Source organism: Durio zibethinus, chromosome 1 (assembly GCF_047325235.1).
Source record: "Durio zibethinus cultivar Kanyao isolate XHJ-2024 chromosome 1, ASM4732523v1, whole genome shotgun sequence".
NCBI lineage: Eukaryota > Viridiplantae > Streptophyta > Magnoliopsida > Malvales > Malvaceae > Durio > Durio zibethinus.
This window is the reverse complement of record NC_143162.1, coordinates 34,305,693-34,332,185: the sequence shown is the minus strand read 5'-3', so window position 1 is coordinate 34,332,185 and position 26,493 is coordinate 34,305,693. Positions and strand designations below refer to the sequence as shown.

The 26,493-nt window shown below is 35.4% G+C and overlaps 1 protein-coding gene and 4 pseudogenes across 5 annotated transcripts; 4 read left to right on the top strand and 1 right to left on the bottom strand.

Annotated features, from left to right (window-relative positions):
• The first annotated feature begins 812 nt into the window (after positions 1-812).
• On the top strand, positions 813-4,195 carry LOC111311320 (oligopeptide transporter 4-like; annotated as a pseudogene). The gene is made up of 6 exons (XR_016345358.1): positions 813-1,397; positions 1,741-1,838; positions 2,027-2,602; positions 2,729-2,986; positions 3,105-3,279; positions 3,396-4,195. The product of XR_016345358.1 is annotated as an oligopeptide transporter 4-like (transcript).
• A 1,256-nt stretch (positions 4,196-5,451) lies between these two features.
• On the top strand, positions 5,452-6,646 carry LOC149520564 (oligopeptide transporter 4 pseudogene; annotated as a pseudogene). Its single transcript, XR_016345552.1, has 2 exons — positions 5,452-6,117; positions 6,207-6,646. The product of XR_016345552.1 is annotated as an oligopeptide transporter 4 pseudogene (transcript).
• A 9,985-nt stretch (positions 6,647-16,631) lies between these two features.
• LOC149520563 (oligopeptide transporter 4-like) lies at positions 16,632-17,923 on the top strand (annotated as a pseudogene). The gene is made up of 2 exons (XR_016345549.1): positions 16,632-17,527; positions 17,633-17,923. The product of XR_016345549.1 is annotated as an oligopeptide transporter 4-like (transcript).
• A 160-nt stretch (positions 17,924-18,083) lies between these two features.
• On the top strand, positions 18,084-19,163 carry LOC111311319 (oligopeptide transporter 2 pseudogene; annotated as a pseudogene). Its single transcript, XR_016329648.1, has 2 exons — positions 18,084-18,302; positions 18,550-19,163. The product of XR_016329648.1 is annotated as an oligopeptide transporter 2 pseudogene (transcript).
• A 3,849-nt stretch (positions 19,164-23,012) lies between these two features.
• On the bottom strand, positions 23,013-25,437 carry LOC111312482 (uncharacterized). Its single transcript, XM_022912772.2, has 2 exons — positions 25,241-25,437; positions 23,013-25,139 (listed from the first exon to the last, which is right to left on the bottom strand). Exon 2 carries the CDS (start codon positions 25,124-25,126, stop codon positions 23,306-23,308), a length of 1,821 nt encoding a protein of 606 aa, XP_022768507.1. The 5' UTR covers positions 25,127-25,139; positions 25,241-25,437; the 3' UTR covers positions 23,013-23,305.
• Between the last annotated feature and the right edge of the window lie 1,056 nt (positions 25,438-26,493).

Genomic DNA, 26,493 nt, shown 5'->3' with positions numbered 1-26,493 from the left:
AGTTGCCAGATATGATAAAATTACCTTTAATGACCTATTTTGGTTTTATAATTATGTAGATTGTAAAATTAATGTGTATGAAGTAATTGGTGAAAAACTACTTTATGAACTTGAAATTAAGATAGAATCTTAAATCCAGCCGGCATTATATTTGCAATCCAACTTAGCTTTAAATTAATGACCTAAATTAGCCCAAAAATCAAACTCATGACTTTAATTAAACAATTTTAATCACTCTTTACTTCTTGATGTAGAAATCACCATTAAAAAAGTAAGACTAAGACCTGACCCGGTCGATCTTGGAGAAGTTGAACCCAAAAAATATATAATATTCTATTTATATTATGCATTGTATTTTATTTTGATTTTGTGCAAAGTTTAAGAAACTTTAAGTTGAATTTAAATATTTATTGATTATAATTTTTTAAAATTATCCTTATTTTGAAAAAATGGGCAATTATAATTTGAAGAGTAAAAAAAGAAAATAAGAAGGGAAATATTATATATACATAGCAAGTATATAAATTTCATACATATACATAAAAGTTTAAGAAATTAAAGATTAAATTAAAAATAAAAATTGAAAAAAAAAATGCAATTGTATACAATTTATGCATATGGAAATATGTCTATAGGTAGCATTATCCAAACAAAAATGATTTTGTTTAACTTTTTGAAGGATGCATGACAGCTAAAGTTTACCGTATACACAGACAATTCTATTTATGGTTGAGTAACAAGCACCCAATAAAAATTGCAGCGAAAAATTTCCCTCCCTGAATAAAAGGTGACATTGTCGTGCAAAACAAGAAGCAGCATTGCAGCTAAGGCTCATTCATTAGTTTATCTTTGGTTTGACTTTTGCTCTCTCTATGGGAACTGTGGAAGTAGAAGCAACACCGAAACTAGATGAGAAAGTACTCAAACAGGAGCCTTTAATGGACGAAAGCGAGCTCTCTCCAATTGAAGAAGTTCGTCTAACAGTGCCCAACACCGATGACCCCTCACTCCCAGTATGGACTTTCCGCATGTGGTTCTTGGGTCTTTTCTCTTGTGCGCTTCTTTCATTCCTGAACCAGTTCTTTGGCTACCGTTCTCAGCCACTCGTCATCACCCAAATAACTGTCCAGGTCGCAACTCTCCCCATCGGAAGGTTCATGGCTTCTGTACTTCCTACGACGAAGTTTCATATAACTGGGTTTGGTTCAAGGGAATTCTCGCTTAACCCGGGACCTTTTAACATGAAGGAACATGTTTTGATTACGATATTTGCTAATGCTGGGAGTGCTTTCGGGAACGGTACTGCTTATGCTGTTTGTATAGTTACCATTATCAAGGCTTTTTATGGGAGGGGTATCTCTTTCTTGGCTAGTTGGCTTCTTATCATTACCACACAGGTTGGTTTACTCTACTTTAAACCTTCCAGGTTCAAAAGTAAGACCCACAAAAAAAGAGATAGAATATAGGAGAATGTGTTAATGAGGTATGCTAACAGTTTTAAAAGAAGTCAGGTACTCAGGTTTGATATATAACTTTCACTTGGTTTGATGTTAAGTAATGTAGGGAAAAAAAAAGAAAAAACAAAGAGATATGATTCTGTCATTCTGATACGAATCATTTTACATTTCGAAAGATTTAATTAGCAATACTGCCACAGTTTGTTTCGGGTTTTTTTTTTTTTTTCTGGTATTTTAATTAATTATGTTCATCGGCATGTGGCGTGTGGTGTGTTGAGTGCAGATTATGGGATATGGTTGGGCAGGGCTCCTGAGGAAGTATGTGGTCGAGCCGGCGCATATGTGGTGGCCCTCTACCCTGGTTCAAATTTCTCTCTTCAGGTAAGTACTTTATACAATTTGATAATATACATTTCTTTGGTTTTTTTTTTTTTTTTTTGGGGGGGGGGGGGTTATATTGTACTTTCATTATTTGATGAAGCATTCAGCAACAAGAGAGAGTTCCTTATAAACTAGTGCTATTGATTGGCGGACCTGAATCCTAATAAATTTTACTGCTGATATTCCAGGACTTTGCATGAAAAAGAAGAAAATGATGGCAAGCGTCGCATATCACGAGTGAAATTCTTTGTGATTGCATTAGTTTGTAGCTTCTGCTGGTATGTGTTCCCAGGTTACCTCTTCCAAACCTTGCAAAGCATCTCCTTGGTGTGCTTGGCCTTCCCCCATTCAGTAATTGCCCACCAAATTGGCTCAGGCTTGAATGGAGTTGGCTTAGGGGCCTTTACACTTGACTGGACAACAGTTGCCTCCTTCTTGTTTAGCCCACTTGTTTCTCCCTTCTTTGCCATTATAAATGTCTTCATAGGATATGCCTTGATAGTTTATTTGGTGATACCGGTTTCTTATTGGGGGCTAAACCTATACAATGCAAAAACTTTTCCCATATTTTCGTCAGACTTGTTCACAGCTCAAGGTCAGTCGTATAACGTTACAATGATTGTTAATGACAAGTTCGAGCTAGATTTGCCTCAATACGACAAGTTAGGGAGGGTTCATTTGAGTACTTTCTTCGCTCTTTCCTTTGGGCTTGGTTTCGCCACTATTGCATCCACAGTATCACATGTGGCCTTGTTCTATGGAAGGTAATTCAATTCTTTATGCTTTTTCAAAAAGAAAATTCATTGTTCCAATTGCAGTTTCCAAGACTTCCAATTATCATTTAGTATCTACTACTGCAGCATCTTAAGTAAAGACCATGTTAATTACAGGGAAATTTATAGTAGATACAGAGCTTCTTCCAGGGAAAAGGCCGATGTACATACTTGGTTGATGAGAAACTACAGGGACATACCTTCATGGTGGTTTCATTAGCTTCTTGCCGGCGCAAGTCTTGCTGGTCTTGCACTCTGCATCTTCCTTAAAAAGGATGTCCAGATGCCTTGGTGGGGACTGATATTTGCTGCTGCACTTGCCTTCTTTTTCACCCTGCCTATCAGCGTTATAACCAATTAAGTAATTTAAGATGGGCAATTTTCCTATCAAGAAGGATTAATTTTTTTTTTCTAATTTTCATTTATTTATATGTTATATTTACTTTTAGATCCTAATTTACGAATGTTTATGCTCTCTCCTTGCAGACGCCAGGCTAAATATCATTACAGAGTATATAATGGGAGCAATATTGCCTGGACAACCAATAACCAATGTCTGTTTTAAGACCTATGGGTACATTAGCATGGCTCAGGCAGTTATTTTTCTTAGCGATTTCAAGCTCGGTCATTACATGAAAATCCCTCCGAGATCAACGTTCCTGGTTCAGGTATTATAATATATTCTCTCGCTATACTTATTCCTTTTCTTAGGACTTAAAGACCTTTACTTTTCTGCATCTAACTTGCATTTTTAATTCTCTTACATGTTTCATTTGCATATCAGTTCATCGGGACCGTTTTAGCAGGATCTGTCAACCTTGGTGTGGCCTGGTGGCTCCTAAGTTCTGTTGAAAACATATGCCATAAAAATCTTCTCCCAGCAAATAGTCCTTGGACATGCCCCGGAGATCGAGTCTTCTTTGATGCATCTGTTATCTGGGGTTTGGTTGGACCTAAGCGAATTTTCAGCTCTCTTGGACAGTACTCGACACTTAACTGGTTCTTCCTGGGAGGACTTTTGGGACCAGTTGTCGTATGGCTCTTTCACAAGACATTTCCCAGTCAGGCTTGGATTCCCCTCATCAATCTGCCAGTGCTCTTAGGAGCAACTGGCAATATGTCACCAGCATCCCCATTGAACTATACGTCCTGGGTTTTGGTTGGAACTATCTGCAACTTCTTCGTCTTCAGGTATCGAAAGCAATGGTGGCAGAGGTATAACTACATTCTATCAGCAGCATTGGATTCGGGAGTAGCATTCATGACAGTCCTGCTTTATTTTGCACTGGGCATCGAGAATAAGGGTTTGAACTGGTGGGGCGCTGGTCCTGATCATTTGCCAGAGCATTGCGATCTAGCATCTTGTCCCACTGCAAAGGGGATATCAGTTGATGGGTGCCCAACATTTTAAGCTTCATATTTCCTTGTTTTGTTCTTATTAATCTACTCTGTTAGCTCAAAAAAGAAAAAAAAATCTACTCTGTTAAAATCTGCTACTATATTGTTCTCAAGGTCTCGGCAAGTCAAAAGAATCAAAAGAACACTTAAGCTTAATGAAAGAATTTGTATGAAAGTTGTGTCATATTTACAACACAGACTGTTGGCCATATTTACAGTTTCTAATTGTATCATCACTCTACAAAATAGGTTGGTGATTGCATAAGTTAATCATTTTGTATTAAAAGCGTTTCGGGTCCTTTCCTTTTTTATCATTCTTACCGCGTAAAACCTAAAAAATGTTGAATGATTCACGTCAAGACTCAAGACTCAAGAGAACTGATTTCCACAAATAATTCACATCGTAATTTTGTAGCATCGACATGGTCGGTCAATTCATAATTTCTTTCAAGGTAAGGAAGGAGTGCCGAGATTGAATCATAAATATATATATATATATATATTTGTTCCCAAAATTGCTTAACCAATCCATCTGCTCTAGCCTTACCCTATTTGCTTCTACCACTTGAAGCGGTCGCCATTCTTTGATTTTTAGAACTTTTCCTATGGTACGTTACTGTTAGAGAAAATAGGAGTACGGGAGTATGGAATATAAAGTTGGAACCAAATACTCCTATTATTAATACTGACTAAAATGAGCTTTTTTTTTTTTTTTTTTTTAATCTTTTATTGATAATTTTTTCATAATAATTAAAAGCAAAAATACAGAGTATAATAGCTTTTCTTGCATATCATCGGTAGACTCGTGTTGCCAACTAATAAAAAACATTACCTTTTAAGAACTAGTTTGATATTACAATTAAGGGAAATTATCATATTTTTATTAACAGTTGAATTTTTAGAATTCATAAGTAAGATTAATAGGATAACATAAATTTTTAGAGTATAGTAAAAATTTTAAAAATAATTAAAAAATAAAATGATATATGTAATCATTTTTTAATTTTACTTATAAAATTAAAAAATTATATTATCATTATATAAAAACAAGCTCACTAATTAATTAGATTGTAAACTAATTTGCGGTTGAAGTAATTTGAAGAAGTTTGGTGAAAAACTACTTTATAGACTTGAATTTAACATACATACTTAAATCACTAATAAAAAGAAGTACATACTTAAAGCCAGCCGGCATTATACTTGCAATCCAAAATTAGTTTTAAATCAATGACCTAAATTAACACAAAGGTCAAACTCACCTTTTTATATATAAAAATAGATGTTTGCATTAAATTAAATTTTGAATGAAAAAAAGATTATTTTGACACAAAATTATTACCAGTTTATACTCTCAAGCATCAACAAACAGTCAAGAAACTGTCCGGGTGCAATTCTTAGTGATTTTCAAAGCCATTTTACAGCCTGCTGATCGTTATGCATTAATCAAGGGACGTTATTCAAGTAAAATAATCCCATAGAATCTTTGAATAGTTTGACACGTATAAACACTTCAGCGATCCTCCCCTCAGAAACCGAAAATCTCTCCTTCTCCCAAGAAACCCCAAAAAGAAACGCTTGTCTTTTCGGCTCCACACTCTCAATGATGTCGTCTCTCGAAATAAAGGACAGTCTCGACGCCATTTCGGGGGTCGACAAAGATGACATCTCTCCCATTGAAGAAGTTCGTCTTACCGTTTCTAAAGACGATTACACGACACTCCCTGTTTGGACATTTAGAATGTGGTTCCCGGGCCTCTTCTCATGCTGTCTTCTTTCCCTTCTCAACACTTTTTTCAGTTACCGTTCGGAGCCACTCCAGGTTACCATGATCTCCATCCAGGTGGCCTCACTTCCTGTGGGAAAGTTCCTGGCGGGAGTGCTACCAGTCACCAAGTTTAAGATCCCAGGGTTAGGAAACCGGGAGTTCACGCTTAACCCTGGACCATTTAACGTTAAAGAACATGTCTTGATCTCTATTTTCGCTAATGCTGGGGCTGCATTTGGAGGCGGCACAGCTTATGCTATTAGTATCGTTAATATTATACCGGCTTTTTATCATAGAAAGATTAAGTTTTTTGACTAGTTGGATTCTAGTCATCACCACACAGGTGAAAAATATTCCCCCTCTTTCAAAAATACATCTTTCTTTTAGTTCCTTATTCCATTTTTCGTTTGTCTAAATTTTAATTTGAAACAGGTTTTGGGGTATGGTCCGTGTGGATAGGCGAGGATTATGAGGAAGTTCGTGGTGGAACCTGAACAAATGTGGTAGCCAAGTAGCCTGGTTCAGGTTTCTCGTTTCAGGTAAAAAGAATACTGTCATTTTATCATTGGCTTATGCCTCTTGAACCTAGTGACCTAATGAATTTTATTTCATTTTTTGTGGTAGCTGTAGACACCTTATTGGGTCCGGGCCCAGATCAATTGGGCCTGGCCCAAAGGGGTAAGGCCCATTTCAATCCTGTATTTTTTTTCTTTTCTTTTTCTTATTTTGTATTTTATGTATTTCATTATTATTATTATTATTATTATTATTATATCTTTGTGTATTTATTTTTATTTAGATTAGATTTATATGTATTGTATGTATATAGTTATATATTTATTATTATTATTATCTTTTTTTTTTTTGTAATATATTTTTGGGTTTATCTTATGTTATTTTTTTTTTATCTGTTAATTTTATCTGATTTTTTTTTCGAATTATCTGATATTATTTTTTTATTTTTATACTATCATATCTTTTGATTATCTAGTATTTTTTTATTTATTTTGATTTTAATTCTGGATGGCTAAGATTCAAAGTTGAAGAATCCCACTCTGGAGGGGAATTCAATCAGAAGAGTCCAGTTGGATTCAAAGACTGAATTCCCGTCCAAGGAGGAATTGGGATTGATCAGGAACTCCTGATCAATCCCTATAAAAGGGACTCTGAAACAGAATGCAAGACACACAGAAAACAGGAAGCAAAGCTACTGATTTGAGAGAAAAGGAGGCGTATAGGAAGCTAGAAAAAGTTTAGGAGTGTTCTGGGAGTGAGAAAAAATTTTTAGAGATTTTTTTGGCGAAAATTTTTTCTGGAAATTTCTGGGAAATTTCCAGAATCCGGCGAAAATTCCGGCGAAATTTGAATTTTTCGGCAACAATTCCGGCAAACATTGAAGTTTCTGGCGACCAGTCCAGTTTCCGGCGAAGAATCCCAGAAACCGGCGACTAATCCCAGAAACCGGCGAACTTCTGGCGAAATTCCGGCTAAATTTCCAGATTCCGACGAATTTTTCCAGAATCCGGCACCGGTGTTCTTCATTTTCTAGAAAGAAGGGAGAGAAAAAGGGAAGAAGAGAGAGAGAGGGGGGAGCGTTCTGCCACAAAAACGGAGGAAGGTGCCTTTTATACCCTCCCAAAACGACGTCGTTTTGGCCTTAAGTAACCCAGAGGATCCGCGCGTTTTGCCGTAACCCGACCCGACCCGAGCGTCGACCCGATTCTGACCCGCGCGTGCCAACCCCCCTCCGAGCCGAGCCGAGCCGATCCAAGCCGCCAAGCCGCTCCCCCGAGCCATTTTTCTTCCTTGAGCCGAGCCGAGCCGCGCCGATAGCCGAGCCGCTCCAGGTTTTTTTTTTTTTTTTTGAATTTTTATTTGTTTTATTTGTTTATTTATTATTTTTATTTATTATATTAGGTTTATTTAATATTCTTTTTATCTTTATTTTATTTTTAGTTTTGTTTTACTTTTCTTTTTTTATTTTTTTTTATTTTTCTATTTTTCTTTAAATAAAAAAAATCAAAAGTTCCAAAAAAAAAATATTTTTAGGGAAAAGTTGAAAGTATCAATTTTCCTTAGAAATAAATTTCCAAAAAATATTTTTGGGGAAAAGTTGAAAGTATCAATTTTCCTCAAAAATAAATTTCAAAAAAAAATATTTTTAGGGAAAAGTTGAAAGTATCAATTTTCCCTAAAAAAAAAAAATCATTCTTTCCTTCCTTTCTATCTTAATTTTGATTTTGTTTTTTTAAATAATCCGACGACGGAGCCTCTGTAAGTGAAACAGTAGTTTTTCTTGCATACTCTTGAGGTGAGGAAATTTTCTCAATTTTCTGCTAAAAGTATTAGAGTTAATTGAGAAAAGTTTCCAATAATTAATTACTTGGTAAAATTTTAAGGCTTTTGGATAACACAAATTCAAGCTGGTACCATCTTTTGATGGGCGTTGTGAGGGTGCTATAACCTTCCTCACACGTAACCGAACTCCCGAACCTTGTTCTGGTTAGCAGACCTGAACCTATTCTTCTAGGGACCCTTAAACTTAGGTGTTCCCTAAAAGGACAGATTCCTTAGGTGACCAATCGCACCTAGATAAAAAAGATTGGTGGCGACTCCCTAAAAGTCAATGTCTAGCGATAGATCCCCGGATCTAGACGTTATGACAGCTTGGCGACTCCGCTGGGGACCTTGAGAGTCAGGCCAGCAAATAATTTGTGTTATCCAAAAGCCAAATGAAATTGAACCTTGTTGTATATATGTGTTGTTATTCATTCATATTTTATTTTGTTAATTATGTCATTCATGTGCATGTGCATAACATGAGCTCTACACCCGAGCTCCGTCCCTCTAGGAGGGAGTAAAGTACCTATTGCTTTCGTGAGGTCTAATGCCTCCGTGGTGGCTAGCGAAATACTCCCACTCAAATTGAACCTTTTTCGCTTGTAGCCTGTAATGGGTGAGGATTAGGGTGCCTTACTAGTCTGTGATGGACAAAGATGTAAGGAACAATTTGAGGACCTTTAGACTTTGACCCTAAAATCGCATATAATGAACCTTAAGAGTGCCTAAACCTAGGATAGAACCCTTTCTACCTAATGATAGATATACCTTGAAGTTAAGACACAAAAAAGGTGTTTATCTAATCATTTTGATTGTTTAACTTTGTGTATCATTTTCATTACCATATGTAACATTATGCATCAACATCACTTACGTTTCATCCACGGAACTAACTATGTTGTTTGTCTGATTGTATGCATCTGCATTATTTTCATGATCATATTTTAACATAATCATTTGCATTCATTTCATACTAGATTTCATTCAGAAAAATGTACATTTCATTTGTGTATCAAAGCATCATACATAAGGTACAGCATAACATTTCTAATCATAAGTATGGTACTCAAGGTCCGAGGATAGCTCCATCTAGCAAAAACCTTGCTCATCCATACAACACAAGATCCAGAGCAAGGCAAATGGAGGAGGAAAGTTCTCATAGATTTGAAAAGCTAGAAAAAGCTCAGGAGAAGATTGAAAATGAACTTAGCAAAATTCTGGAGGCTCTCAATAATATGAATAAAGGAAAAGGAGTTGAAGGAAGTACAAGCCAGCAAGAAGTGGCTGACCCATTGTACCCTCCAGGTTTTGGCCCACCTCAAGCCCAGTCTGCCCAAGAGGTTCCACCACAACATTTTGCATATCCAACATGTCCTGGAATACCATCAGCTTTCAACCCAGGGCAGTATAATAGCTATATAAATCATGTCTTTACTGAAAAGGTAGCAGAACCAATTCCTGATCTAGATGATTTAAAAGAGAAGGAGAAGGAAAAGATGAGAGTAGAGGCTGAGGAAAGTTCCAAGATTAGCATGTTAGAGCAGAGGCTACGGGCTGTAGAAGGATTTAGCTTTTATGGGTCAGTTGATGCTGCTGGGCTCTGCCTAGTTCCTGATGTGGTTATCCCCTATAAATTCAAAGTACCGAAATTTAAAAAATATGACGGTACAAAGTGCCCTAAAACTCACATCACCATGTATTGCAGGAAGATGGCAGCTCATGCACATGATGAAAAACTCTTGATGCATGTCTTTCAGGATAGTCTTACTGGTTCTGCTGCCAGGTGGTATGTTCAGTTGGATAGAACCCACATTCGCTCCTGGAGCGATATGGCTCATGACTTCATCAGCCAATATCGACACATCATCGATTTGGCCCCTGATCGTTTATCTTTGCAAAACCTGGAGAAAAAGTCAAATGAGTCTTTTAAAGAATACGCCCAGAGATGGAGGGATATTGCTTCACAAGTACAACCTCCACTGATAGAGAAAAAGACTACAGTGCTGTTTGTTAGCACTTTAAAGCCTCCCTATTATGAAAAGATGATAGGGAATGCAACAAAGAATTTTGCTGACATGGTAATCTCTGGAGAAATTATTGAAAGTGCCATAAAAAATGGCAAGTTGAGAGGAGGAGAAACCAAGAAGACATCAGAAAAGAAAGAAGCTGAAGCTCAAGCTGTGAGCTTTGATAGACAACAATTCGGGGGTTATCAACCCTATCCATCCCAAGGTTACTCTCCATACTATCCTGCTGTGAATAATGCCTCATCCTACCCATACCAGCTAGCCCCACAACCATCTTATTCATCCATTTACCGCCTTAACATTCAAGCTCCTGTAAGAACCCAAATTCGTCCTACTCATCCAGCAAGTGGCTCACGAGAACAACGGACTACTCGAGAAAAACCTGTATTTGATCCAATCCCTATGACTTATACAGAGTTATATCGAGAACTCTATAATAGCCACTTGATTGCCCCCAGCCATGTGGAACCGCTTAAACCACCCTATCCAAAGTGGTATGATCCTACAGCCCATTGTGATTATTATTATGGAATTACTGGCCATTCTACTGAAAATTGCACTGCTTTAAAGTATAAGGTGCAACGGTTGATCAATGATGGAATGGTAAGTTTTGATCAGGGAAAAACAACAACACCTCATGTTAGTGTACTGAGTGAAAGTCAAGAACAGAAAGGATCTGGAGAGTCACAATGAATTGAGGGGCAAGATGTCAATGGGGATTTCTTCACCTGATCATATAGGGAGCTAATTTTTAATGGAGATAAGGCGGGTTGAAGGTTTTTTGTCATTTTAAGATTTCTTTTCGAGTGATTGTTGGATTTCTTTTTGCAATATGACTTCACTTGTTATCATCTTAATAAGGGCAAGTTAATGCATTTCATTACATTTTCTCTTTCACTTGACCATTATTCCATGCCCTGTTATCTTTCATAACTTAACATTCCCATTCTTAAATTTCAGATGATGAATATTTAGACAATGATAACAATGATTCTGGGATTTAATTTTGAGAACTCATCCACGTCAATGTGAGGAGATGATTTGAGCAAAAAATAAGCTGTTACTGAAGGTGAAATAGATATGTCTTGAAGGTGTGCAATCTTTTATACAAGTTCATGAGCTCTGTTCAATAGATGATGTTCAAGAAAGGTATTCACAATTGAGATGAAAAATGGCCATCTTTCTTTTACCATTTGAAAAACCATTTATTGTTATCCCTTTGAGCTTATCATTTTTTTTTTTTGAAGAACCCCAACCAAGGATCACCCTCTACACTGAAGGGTAAATTTTGAAAAAAAAAAGAAAAAAAAACACCACAAAAGGTCTCAAAGATGAAAAGAGAAAGAAAAGCAAAAAGAAAAATAAATGCCACACATGATTTGGGGCAAAGTAATGAGATCCTTTGTGTGAGGAAAGAAAAAGTAGTGAAATAATGTGGGGCAAAATGCCAAGTTGTATCAAATGATCCTTTGGTTTTGAACCTTTTTAATATATGTTTTGAGCCTATTATATCCATTTTTTTTTTGACCCTTCACCTTGGCCTACATTACAACCTTGAAAAGTCCATTTGGATCAAATGTGAATACTCAACTTGAATGTTCATAGGTTGAGCAAAGATATGCTCATGATGAAGCAATGGAATCATGCTACATGAAAGATATCAACAATGGATGAAAAATGAGAAAAGAGAAAAAAGAAAAAAAAAAGGGGAAAAATGAGAAAATGAAAAAATGAAAAAATAAAAAAAGAGATTCAAATTGAAAACCTGAAAGGGTGATTTTGGTACCAAAAAAAAAAAAAAGATCCAGGTCAAATGGCTCACATGAATGAAAGATCAAAGACATCTGAAGATTCCTCAAAGACTGGGGCAGAGTTCGCCAAGCTCAAGATGACTTCAACAGTAAATGAATGAGTTTTTGAAAAAGAATCCTAGATTAATGTTGAAAATTGTCTGAGTATTCATCATTTGGACATACCATTTACCTCAATGACATCCAATTTATTTCCTTTCCCATTTATTTTCTACCAAAATAGATCTCCATTGATTATCTTTACCATAATTCACTTTCTGTCCTCTTATTGTTACACCCTTAGAATGAATTGAGAAAATGCTTGATTGCATTGTATTTGTCAAAATTTGAAATGATAATGAATGAATGAACATGTGCTTAAAAGAATCTTACATTCATTTGAAAAGAAATCTAAGATGATGAAGAAATGGTAGAAACCTAAAAGAGATGATAGGGCAAATCTTGAAAAGTGATGAATTGATCGATATGACTTGCAAGATATGATTGAATGATGAAGACAATCAGTAGACAAAGTCTGTTTTGGAATGGTTGATGCTGAGACAAGGACCCAGTGATGGTGGATGAAATTTGTTTTGAAATTTGCTAGCGCTGAGAAATTCATTGAATGATGGTCAAGTGATGATCGATTGATGAAGCTTATTCCAAAGTATTGAAAAACAGAACAAGGAAGAATCTGAGCGGAAGAGACAATTAAGAGTTACACTGGTTCGATCCTAGAAAAGCAGTGTAATTGGATCCTTGAGGAATTAAAGGGCTTGACACCCAAGAAAGAAAAGAGCTTGAGAAACTTGAGTACCATACATTGAACAGGAATTAATTGGCCAACATTTGCATAGCATGCATTGAAAATCATGCACATTGCATAGCATACACTACTTTCAGAAAAGTATAGTGTACAAATTCAAGAAGCAGGGGTGTTCCAACATCCCACATGAAAAAGACAGATATGAAAAGACTTTGCAAGTTTGAGAAGAAACTTGTCAGGTAAGTTCCTAATCCTTGAAATAGGATGTCTCTTGGTATCGGGGTTGATTTATAAGACCTTTGGGCATAATCTCCTGAAATCCCTTCAAACACAACTTTCAACTCCTTCAGACATGATCGTCTAGGAGTATTTACTTTTCAAAGTTCGTTGCCTCTGTTTAGAGGAGCAATTTATTTTCCAAAGTTCGTTGCCTCTGTTTAGAGGAGCAATTTACTTTTCAAAAGTCGTGGTGCCTCTATTTAGAGGAGCAATTTATTTTTCAAAGTTCCGTTGCCTCTGTTTAGAGGAGCAATTTATTTTTCCAAAGTCGTGGTACCTCTGTTGAGAGGAGCAATTTACTTTCCAAAGTCGTGGTACCTCTGTTTAGAGGAGCAATTTACTTTTCCAAAGTCGTGGTACCTCTGTTGAGAGGAGCAATTTACTTTCCAAAGTCGTGGTGCCTCTGTTTAGAGGAGCAATTTACTTTTCCAAAGTCGTGGTACCTCTGTTGAGAGGAGCAATTTACTTTTCAAAGTCGTGGTGCCTCTGTTTAGAGGAGCAATTTACTTTTCAAAGTCGTGGTGCCTCTGTTGAGAGGAGCAATTTATTTTTCCAAAGTCGTGGTGCCTCTGTTTAGAGGAACTTCGACAAAAAAAAAACAAAAAAAAACAAAAAAAACAAAAAAAAAACAAAAAAAAACAAAAAAACAAAAAACAAAAAACAAAAAACAAAAAACAAAAAACTAAATTTTTTTTTAAAAAAAAAATCAAAAAATAAAAATGTTGAGTTGAGTCTTGATTGGGTGTCTACGTCTTTGCGTAATTTCTGTTTCACAGAAAATGTGCAAAGAGGGGCAGCTGTAGACACCTTATTGGGTCCGGGCCCAGATCAATTGGGCCTGGCCCAAAGGGGTAAGGCCCATTTCAATCCTGTATTTTTTTTCTTTTCTTTTTCTTATTTTGTATTTTATGTATTTCATTATTATTATTATTATTATTATTATATCTTTGTGTATTTATTTTTATTTAGATTAGATTTATATGTATTGTATGTATATAGTTATATATTTATTATTATTATTATCTCTTTTTTTTTTTGTAATATATTTTTGGGTTTATCTTATGTTATTTTTTTTTATCTGTTAATTTTATCTGATTTTTTTTTCTGAATTATCTGATATTATTTTTTTATTTTTATATTATCATATCTTTTGATTATCTAGTATTTTTTATTTATTTTGATTTTAATTCTGGATGGCTAAGATTCAAAGTTGAAGAATCCCACTCTGGAGGGGAATTCAATCAGAAGAGTCCAGTTGGATTCAAAGACTGAATTCCCGTCCAAAGAGGAATTGGGATTGATCAGGAACTCCTGATCAATCCCTATAAAAGGGACTCTGGAACAGAATGCAAGACACACAGAAAACAGGAAGCAAAGCTACTGATTTGAGAGAAAAAGAGGCGTATAGGAAGCTAGAAAAAGTTTAGGAGTGTTCTGGGAGTGAGAAAAAATTTTTAGAGATTTTTTTGGCGAAAATTTTTTCTGGAAATTTCTGGGAAATTTCCAGAATCCGGCGAAAATTCCGGCGAAATTTGAATTTTCCGGCAACAATTCCGACGAACATTGAAGTTTCCGGCGACCAGTCCAGTTTCCGACGAAGAATCCCAGAAACCGGCGACTAATCCCAGAAACCGGCGAACTTCTGGCGAAATTCCGGCTAAATTTCCAGATTCCGGTGAATTTTTCCAGAATCCGGCACCGGTGTTCTTCATTTTCTAGAGAGAAGGGAGAGAAAAAGGGAAGAAGAGAGAGAGAGGGGGAGCGTTCTGCCGAAAAACGGAGGAAGGTGCCTTTTATACCCTCCCAAAACGACGTCGTTTTGGCCTTAAGTAACCCAGAGGATCCGCGCGTTTTGCCGTAACTCGACCCGACCCGAGCGTCGACCCGATTCTGACCCGCGCGTGCCAGCCCCCCTCCGAGCCGAGCCGAGCCGATCCAAGCTGCCAAGCCGCTCCCCCAAGCCGTTTTTCTTCCTTGAGCCGAGCCGAGCCGCGCCGATAGCCGAGCCGCTCCAGGTTTTTTTTTTTTTTTTTTTGAATTTTTATTTGTTTTATTTGTTTATTTATTATTTTTATTTATTAGATTAGGTTTATTTAATATTCTTTTTATCTTTATTTTATTTTTAGTTTTGTTTTACTTTTCTTTTTTTATTTTTTTTTTATTTTTCTATTTTTCTTTAAATAAAAAAAATCAAAAGTTCCAAAAAAAAATATTTTTAGGGAAAAGTTGAAAGTATCAATTTTCCTTAGAAATAAATTTCCAAAAAATATTTTTGGGGAAAAGTTGAGTATCAATTTTCCTCAAAAATAAATTTCAAAAAAAAATATTTTTAGGGAAAAGTTGAAAGTATCAATTTTCCCTAAAAAAAAAAAAATCATTCTTTCCTTCCTTTCTATCTTAATTTTGATTTTGTTTTTTTAAATAATCCGACGACGGAGCCTCTGTAAGTGAAACAGTAGTTTTTCTTGCATACTCTTGAGGTGAGGAAATTTTCTCAATTTTCTGCTAAAAGTATTAGAGTTAATTGAGAAAAGTTTCCAATAATTAATTACTTGGTAAAATTTTAAGGCTTTTGGATAACACAAATTCAAGCTGGTACCATCTTTTGATGGGCGTTGTGAGGGTGCTATAACCTTCCTCACACGTAACCGAACTCCCGAACCTTGTTCTGGTTAGCAGACCTGAACCTATTCTTCTAGGGACCCTTAAACTTAGGTGTTCCCTAAAAGGACAGATTCCTTAGGTGACCAATCGTACCTAGATAAAAAAGATTGGTGGCGACTCCCTAAAAGTCAATGTCTAGCGATAGATCCCCGGATCTAGACGTTATGACAGTAATTAAAATTGAATTTATTGTTCAACAATTTTACATCCACCTCACGTGCCTATGCTACGTTTGATGACTATACAAGTTGGAGACAACTGGGTTTCAGGTATATATTTAAGGTTGTTATCCTGCCTAGTGCCAGAATAGAGGACGAAAGTCATATTGGAAAATTGGAATCCAAGGCAAAATAAAGTTAGTACATTGTGGGAAAGTTAAACTGAAGCCAAATAAGGAAATTTTACTGGATATTATTCCAGGGTTAAGTATAATAATGAGATTTTACTCCTTTTCAACCAAAACAAAAATTAATGAGTAGATTTTTTGCTTCAAATATCTTTCTAATGCTCATCCAGGCTTTCCATTTCTGACCATCTAGATTTCTGTTTTTGGTATTCAGGGTTTTGACATCCTGTGACTCTGCTATTCTTCATTTTCCCTGTTTGTCGTATAACCTCTCTACCTTCAATCTTTTAGAAAAATTTAATTTTATTAAAAATTCGAAATTCATTTTTTTTATGGTACAGAATAACATGGTTTTGCCATTTGCATGTTTTTTTTTGTTAATGCTCAAAGGAAATGCAAAACTCACAATCTGCCAATTATTTTCATACATAATTCTACGGGGCCATGCACGAGAAAGACAGCAGTTGCATGTCCAGAGGGAAATTCTTCTTGATTGCATTTATTTGCAGCTTCTCCTGGTACGTGCTTCCAGGCTACCTTTTCCCCACATTGTCAGCCATTTCTTTGCTCTGCTGGGCATTTCCAAAGTCAGTAACAGCCCAACAGATCGGACCAGGAATGCGAGGGATTGGCATTGGATCTTTTGTGTTAGACTAAAAGCCATCAATACACAAAAAATAAGAATTTAATGTGATTCGATTCAACTGACTTACATTAACGGATAAAAAAAAATTCACTAGTTGTAAAGAATTACAAACATATAATTCATATCAAGTATCCATATAATAGCTCACAATTAATATTCATAGACACTCTCAATCTCCTCTAGTCCTAATATTTTCAACCCAAATATACACATACCCATGTACGCTCATGTATTATACTTATGTGGACTCTCTCAGTTTCTTCTAATACACTCATAAACATACAAACATATACATACATAAGACGTAAATCTTCAGTAATCTTATGAGGTGTCTTTCAAATAAAACCTTACAAATCTCTTATATATTTTTCTCATATCTAACCCTATAGAAATTTATTTATAAATATACAAACTTGCTTATTAAAAATTTATTTTCTTTTAAAATTTTTCTTTTGCAAGTTTTTTTGTTCATTAAGTAATATCTAATTAATCTCAAACAAATTTATTATGAAATTTAAGTTATTATTCGTAACACTTTGCAATTAACTGATCAGTCATTGCCTCCTTCCTTGGCAGCCCTCTGGTCATCCCTTTCTTCGCAATTGTTAACATCTTCTCAGGGTTTGCATTATTTATGTATGTAGTACTTCCAATTGCCTACTGGGGAGTAAATCGTTATAACGCCCACAACTTCCCAATTTTCTCCTCACATTTGTATACTTACAAGGGAGTAGTATACAACGTATCAGGAATTGTAAATGACAAGTTTGAAATAGAAATGCCAGCATATGAGCAGCAGGGACGTGTAAACCTGAGTGTGCTCTTTTCTCTCTCCTATGGTACAGGCTTTGCTGCCATTATATCTACTCTTACACGTGGCTGTTTTCAATGGAAAGTGAGTAACCAAAAGCTATTAATGATTTCTGTTACCTTATTTTAGCTTGTTTTGGACTTAATTATTTAATCTTTGACATAAAATTTGTGTTGAATGTTCGAACAGGAAGATATTTGCACAACTGCGAGCTTCTTTCAAGGGAAAAGAAGATATTTATAAAAAGTTGTTGAAGAAGTATAAGAACATACCTGACTGGTGGTTTTACCTGTTGCTTGTGTTGACATTGCTACTCTCTCTTGCGCTATGTATTTTTCTGAAACATGAAATCCAAATGCCTTGGTGGGGCTCATCTTTGCAGCAGCCATTGCTTTAGTTTTCACTCTTCCTGTCAGCATCATAACTGCCACCACAAATCAGCTAACAAACTCACACTTTCATATGAACTCTGCAGGATAAAGATGCAGGAACCTAAAGACAATTACTAAACCTTAGCAAAAAAAGCAGACAATATATGCTAGCATGTTACATTAAAGCACCACAAAATTATTTAGTTCTGAGTTATGGCATGATTTTTCTTTCGAATTTCAACATCTGACTACATTTTGTATCCAGCTAATCTTCGTTTGCTGATTTTCACACTTTCTGTTGCCAGTCACCAGGACTTAATATCATCACAGAGTACATCATGGGTTACATGTTACCAGGAAAACCAACAGCCAATGTCTGCTTCAAAACTTATGGATATATAAGCATGACACAGGCAGTTTCCTTTCTTAATGATTTCTATCTGGGCCATTTCATGAAGGTTCCACCAAGATCGATGTTTGTAGTCCAGGTATATCTCCTGAAAAAAGCAATTGTATGTTGAAGGGAAATAATTAATTGATGAATCAAAACAGAGAATTAATTGAGTGTAGCAGGAAATAATTAATAAATATAGATAGACTTGAATATATAAAGTATAAACCCCTATTTTTGCATCCTAAGTCAAGTATATATGAGACCAGAACAGGGTCCTTTGTATATGGTTTCTTTAGTTGCTTTATGCTAATGCCTTCCTCCTATTTGTTTTCTATTAAAAGGGCATAGGAACTGTAATAGCGGGAACAGTCAACCTTGCAGTAGCGAGGTGGCTGTTGACTACAGTTGAGAACTTATGTCAGGATCACCTACTTCCTCCCAACAGTCCATGGACATGTCCTAGTGACCGTGTCTTCTTTGATGCATCTGTTATCTGGGGCATAGTTGGACCAAAAAGATCTTCGGTCCTCTTGGAAACTACTCTGTTCTCAACTGGTTCTTCCTCGGAGGTGCCTTGGGACCTATTGTGATACGGCTATTCCTCAAAGCTTTCCCTAACGAGAAATGGATCCCACTGATCAATCTTCCAGTGCTCTTGGGAGCAACAGCTGCAATGCCAACTGCAACATCATTGAACTTCAATTGCACGCTTATTATTGAAATCATCTTCAATTACTATGTTTTTAAATACCGAAAAGGTTGGTGGCAGAGATACAACTATGTTCTCTCCGCGGCCTTGGATGCTGGATTGGCTTTCATGGGAGTGCTCTTATATTTCACTTTGACCATGCAAGGAACAAGCATATCCTGATGGGGAGGTGAACGCGAGCACTGCGATCTCGCTACCTGTCCAACTGCCAAAGGCATAGTTGTAGATGGCCGTCCGCTGTATTAGATTCATTTCAACTTCAATATCAAGAACTTTAGGCTTCCAGCACTCTTCATTTTCATAATTAGCACATTCTCAAGAAGGAAGAAAAAAAAAGATGTATCTGTAAATCTAACAACTGTTTTTTTTTTTTTTTTTTTTTGCCTTCTAAATATATTAAGTTTCTATATTGATTTTCTTCTCTGCATAAAGAAGAGCTTACAAATCATCAATCTAAGCATTTACTTCAGCACTGAACCGATACTGCAACACATAAACAATTTCCCTCTGCTCCATAGAACAAAATTAAAAGAAAAGACAAAAAGAAAATAAATTTAAAAGAATAAATCTCCATATTCCAACGACTGGAACCAGCTGGCTGAAGTCATTTCACTTGTCTGCAACTGATTTTGATGAAGAAGCAGCATATCTGGAGGAGAACCCACGATATAGAGCGCCCTCAGGATCATCATCTCCACAACGGTCGTCAAAGTTCTGAGTATAGCTTAAAGGGTCGTACCTAAAGCCACCAACTGGTCTCGGTTGCTTTGCCCTGAAAGCTGCCGTTATGCTATTGCCCAAACTTTTTATTTTCCTTTTCGTCCATGGAAGCTTCAGCTTGAGACGACCCCAGCAGGAAAGCAAGGCTTCTTCTTCCTTTGTGTTCCTCGAAGGTGAACTTCTCTCCATGGTTTTTAAGCCTTTTTCAGGAGAAACTTTCTGCCTTCTAAATGATGAAGAAATGTTTTCTTTCTGAAAGGTTTGTGGGGTCTCTAGATTTTCTCTCGCTTCTTTTATTTTGTATTTTTAGTGTGTGGTAGAGAAGCAGGGCATCGGTCCTTAGGATGTATGGAAACGGTTGTTCTCCCCTTGGGTTTTAAGAAAAAAAAAAGGTGAGATTAAGAAGTAAACCAGACAAGGCATCTAAGGTGAGAGACAGAGAGTGAAGAACTGTTTCTCACTATTTATTTCGCTAAGCAAAGGTGTGGGTAAATTGATGGTGTGATAAATTTGCACCATTGGATGCGCTGTAGAGATGTAGATTCTTCTACCCATGGAGAACTTGATATTCAATGCATAAAAGCAAAAATCGTGAATTCCAGTTTATACCAGGGCTGTTAATATTGTACCGCAGATATTATGTATATATTTTTTTAAAATATGTTAATGTCAGTTATTTTAGTATATTATTTTTAAAATTTTAATTTAATATTAATATATTTATAAATATTCATGAATTTGTATATAATAATATTATTAATATTATATAAAATAAATATGTAATATCTTAAAAAATTAAATAAATAAGTTTAAAAATATAACAAATGACATCATTAATTTATCATAATATTTTTAAAAATTTAATCTGATTGTATATGATATTGACATAAGTATTTTTCATGTAAAAATATATAAAAATAAAAATAAAATGATAAAAAAATAAATTTTAGCTTGAGGATTCTAAAACTTTAGAGAATGAGCATAATTGCTTTCTTGAAAAAGTTTGATATTGTTAAAAATTTTAGTTTTAAAAAATAAAATGTAAAAGAAATTAAGTTACAATAAAAAAATTCAACTTTTTATAATTATTTTGTTTATTAATTTTATTTTTATTAAATTAAAAATAACCAAATATTAAACCACAAGTTAAAAATTATAAAATATATTTTTTATTCACATTCTAATCAAAATAAATTATTTTATCAAAATTTATCGAAATCAACTTAAACAAACAAAAACAACCAAGTCTAATGTAAAAAATTTCTCTTAAATGAAGTACATTTTAATATAATTAAAACATATCAATTGATAAAGTCAGTATTAAAACAAAATTAACAACAGTAATATAAAACATAAATGTTAAATTTACCTTAAAAAAAAAAACATGGTGTTGGTAAGTGTAATTTTTCTATATATATATAGTCATAAACATTGTTTAGTGTAACTTTTATACTTCATAAGTTTTGTACACGTAAATAGTGTTATAAATGTATTGAAAATAAATGAGAAAAATAAACGACGGAGGTATCCCAACCTGAATTCTCATAATTATGAGATTCACATTGATCTTTTCTTTTTTTTTTTTTTCCTTTGATGATGGTAGAAGGAAGCCTTGTCTTCTTATGAAAGAGACGTTCTCGTTTGGTTTGATGGTGCATAGAGAAGCTTTTACTGTGAGAATATCCTTATGCACATGGTTGTTGCCATTTAAAAAAAAAAAAACTGGGGTGGATAAATGACTTGCTTTAAGTTATGGCCCTCAAACCATGTGATTCAGCGGCGTGCTCAGCAGCCTCCCTCATCTGGTCCATCCTTTTCTTTGGGTACCTGTCACTTTGACCCACACTCGTCCGGTCACCATTTAATTTTTCTTTTCCCCTTCTTTATCCAGTTATTATGCCAAAATCCTTGCAACGAGCCTGAGATACCACTACATTCATCCTGCCTCTTTCCCGTGTTTAATGTCCTTTGGCGTCACCAAAAAAATCAACAGTTATTTAGCTTTAGATTGCTCAAGGTAACTCAAAGTAGCCTGCCTCCTCTGCTCTGCTCAGCTGATAGAAAACCGGCTTGGCAGGTAATAACCAATAAAGGTAGTTAACGGTGAAAGTAGCATAACATGGAACAATGTTATCAGAAACGGACTGTACTGATCTGTTGAACTAGTGATCAGTACGGTTCTTAAAATTAAAAAACCGAATGTTCATTGATCAAGTAAAACATCTATCAAAATTCAATTAAATCGGATTAAATCAAACCGAATTAATCAAATTTAACTAATTTTTATTATTTAAATTATAATTATTCTTAAAAAAAATTTTTGTTAAGTGAAAAGATTTAAACCTTTACCACAGAGTTTCATTAAATTATTAACCATAAAGTGAAATGTATTTACTTGTTCAAATAATTGTTATATTTAATAACAAACAATGTATTTAAACTATAATTAATGCCTTAATTGAACCAGCCAGTTGGACCAGTTGAGCCGAGAACTAAACATCCAATCGGTTCAACTTTCAGACCGGTTATTAAAACATTGACGTGGAGTAATATCTCTATCAAATACAGGGTTTCTCAGAAATGTAACAACCATCCTCTTGTACATGCTCTTCAAAGCAATCTAAAAGAGAACATAAAAAGGAACAATGCTCCTGGAAGTTCTAGCCCTTAATCTACTCCAGGAGTTTAATAGAGTGAGACTTCTATGCAGCTTCCCAAAAGACAGAATTTTAACCATCGTGACAAGAGATTTCTTAGAATCACCATGATAGTCGTAATAGATGTAATACACGTGAAAATGATGAATAACAAGGCATGTAGATTTTAGCATAACACTTTAACAACATTTTTCTACATCAATCACATAGTCGTAAGGGAATAAAATAGAAGAGAAAGGAGAGGACATCATTTCTTCTCCTTAAATGCCTAGTAAAGCACAATTTATAAATATTTGTCCAGTATTTACATGTTGCAGAGTGCAAAAAATCCCCAAATTTGTCAGGAAAAACATCACAAATTCATAGCTCCAATCATTCCAGCTTTGACCCATGCAGATTAAATGTCCCATCACGAGTAAAGGGGAAGAAAGCATCTGGAAGATTTCTTATACTAAGGCCCCGTCTGGTGGCACAGTCCAGTACAGTGGGAAGTAACAGTGGCGTTTTGGCCCCAAACAGAGATCCGGTGCAATGAGAATGAATTCCCACCACACTTGACTATGCCACCGAACATGGCGTAAATAGCGATGTAATTTCATGATGAAGCAATGAAATATAATATATCCATAAAGAACCTTTTAACAAAGAAACTAACAGATTATATTTAGCAAAAGACATAACTACCACATCGGCTGCAAGCTAACAGAACAAGGCAAACTTGAAAGCAGAAAAGCATCTATAAGCTTAAAGAAAGGATATAAATAAATGTTCACGACAGGTAGAAAGTATAATCCAATACCAAAAGGGGTGATACAAAAGTAGAACTCCAACAGGCAAAAGGGTAAAGCTACATGGCATTCTACCAAAATCGGACTTGGATATCACTCAAGGGTGAGGAGAAAGATAATAAACTATAGTCTCCTAGTTTGCAGAAATGAGTCAAGGGGTATAAAGCTGCAAGAGTTACCAGTAGCAACCCAAGGGAGAACTAAATAAATCATGCACCACAGCCTACATCTTGACGGCTACCTGTTCTGCTGAACTTTTCTTCACAACTCCTCTAGAACACAACTCATTTAGTAACTCCAATGCATCGTTAGCCAAGCCTTCATAAGCTATGCCCTCAATGAGAATGGTGTATGTAGATTCCGTAGGTTTACATCCCCTCATCACCGTGTAAGCCAAAAAGTCAATTGCATGATCAGTCTGCCGAGCCTTACAAAGGCCCAACATGATAGAGTTATAGGTTATGACATTTGGCTTAATACCCATTCTCTCAAAGTCATGAAAAATCTTTATGGCATCATCAACCTTTCCTGCCCTACTAAGTCCTCCAACAAGTGAAGAGTATGCAATTGTATCAGGCTTTAGACCCTTTGCACGCATCTCATCCAAAAGTTTAATAGCTTGATCTGTTTTCCCTACCTTTGAGAGCCTATCAATCACAGTATTGTAAGTGATTAATACAGGCGAGCAACCCTTGGCACTTAGATGATTGAGAATCTCAACTGCCAAATCAACCTTCCCATCTTTGCATAATCCTGTGAGCAAAGTGTTATAGGTCACAATGTCAGGGTAGCAACCTCTAGACACCATTATCTCCAAATACTCAATTGCTCCTTCCATCTTCTTTTCTTTACAGAACCCATGAAGCAAAGGATTATAACTTAAGGAATTAGGAGTACAACCATGCTTGGGCATCTTCTCCAATATGTCAATTGCTCGGCCTAGTAAACCCTTTCGGCATAAGAAATTAATCAGGATATTGAAAGTAACAACACTAGGAGAACAGCCTTTGCGAAGCATATCAGATAACAATCTCTCAGCATCCATCCACCTGCCAGTGCTACACATGCTACGCAAAATAATATTATAAGTAATCACATTGGGTTGGCATCCAAATGATGGCATGCTATTCAAGAACTTGATTGCTTCATCCAATCTCCCCTCCTTACAAATCCCATTGACAAGAACATTATAAGTAACCAAATCTGGTTTACATCCTCTACTCCTCATCTCATCCAAGAGCTTCATAGCTTGTGCAACACCACTTTCCTTGCAAGTTGCTTCGATCAAAATTGTATATGTGATCACATCTGGATAACATTCTCTCTTTAATTGTCGATCCAAAACTTCCATCGCTTGCTTCAACTTTCCACTATCACACAAGCTACGCAAAATTGTATTATATGTAACAACATCTGGAGCAACACTCATTCGATCCAAAACTTGTAAAGCATTTTCAATCTCCCCTGCCCTGCAATACCCACTAATTAACACATTATAAGCTATAACATCAGGAACTGCCCCTGAATCTTCTAAAATCTCCATAACCCGTGTAGCCTTCCTAGTCTTGCCTTTCTTACAAAATTCACGAATTAAACTTGTACACGCTATAATATCAGGAATCTCGCCATGATAAACCATGCCCTCAAGAAGCTTAAACCCTTCTTCCAGTTTAACATTTCTAACAAATTTACAGAGTTGATTATTATTGCTATCAGATTCTTCAAAATTGTGAAAGGAACCAGACGGACGTGACGAAACATGATCATTTCCAAAATCCCCTTGTAGGGAACTTTCAAAATTTTGCAACCTACCATTAACACCAGCACTTTCGACCTTTGAAACAGCAAGGACCCTACATTGCCTTCGCTTTTGGAACCCCACGGGTTTGCAGCCCACAAAAGCCTTTAAAGAAATAAAATTCGCAACAGCTTTAGCCTTAACCCTAGCTTCCAAAAACTTAGTATTTCTTAAACCCTCTCTGTGAATGTATCGAAATGAACAAAACCCTTCATGGGCATGACTTGTGTGTATTATCATATCCATACTTTACCTACAACTTTATAAATAGCCAAAATATCAATACTGAAAAACCATCCCTTACAAAAATAAGACTGCACTATTTCAAAGAAACCAGGAAGTTAAAGGCAGTTATTCTACCAGAGTTGTGTGGAGAGAACCCGCCTTTCTTTCGCAGAAAGTAATAAGCATTCAAATGGGGTTCCTTCTAGAAGTTGAGAGAGAGAGAGAGAGGTCACCTTGAGATAGGCTTTCTAAAGTGAGAGCTTGAGAGGTGGGAGAGGGCGCCGGCGTTGCGGCTTATCCATTTTTGTTTTCTTCTGGTTATGGTTTCTATAATTATCTGCACCAGTAGCGCCTAAGTGCCCATGTTGAGGCTACTTGGACTTAGAAGGCGATTGGGCTCCAATTCTTATGATTGAGAAAAGCCCAGTAATTCTTTTCCAATATGGGTTCATAGTTCGTACCCATCTCAACAACCACGAAACAACAACCTTGGCTCCCTCGATGATTTTCATCTCAAGGGTCATGGACCTTTTTCTAATTTAAACCATAATATAATAAATGTTATATTTGCTAACAAGAACCATAAATTAATCATAAGAAACCTAAACCATAAGAAAGAATAAAAATTGAATGGTTCAAATTTTATTAAATCAAATTAACTAGTTAAAAGAAATATCACGAGCCAACTGTCCTGACAACACTTAATATGAAGACTGACACAATACTGTAAACACTAGACAGGCATCAAAATTTAAGTGTTAATATCATATTTACTACATGTATTATAATAAATTATAGTATGTGGTACTTGTAATTTAAGCAAATGCAATATGGTGCTTTGTATGATGAATCCATTTATTAATATAGTACGTGTTTTTTAGAGAATATATTATTTATAATAATTGTAATATAATAAATTAATTATAATTTTAAATTATATGAAAATCATAAAATTTTATATAAAATTTATATTTATAAATAATAATTTATTATTATTATTATTGGATAATTATAATATTATAATAAAAATTTATAAATGAAAATGCTCTTGTATTTTTTAATTGTGTTAACTCTCAACTACCACAAAACATTGGCAATCAAAAACTATCACATGACGTAAAAGTGGTTTTTTTTAATATCTATAATTTTTTATTTTTATGTTACATTTTCCTTTATAAAAAAAACTGACAAACAAATTTTTTTAAATGCCTAAGCAATTTGATGCTTATATTTGCTTCTCTATTTTCCTTTAATGTACAATCCTTGGCTTTATGAAGATCTTTAATCAGTTTTATTGTTGATTTTTACAATTGCTTGTGACTTGAAAGTGTGATGAGATTCTGATCATTAAAGAAACAAAAAGCAAATATTTCAAGTTACGAGGCATG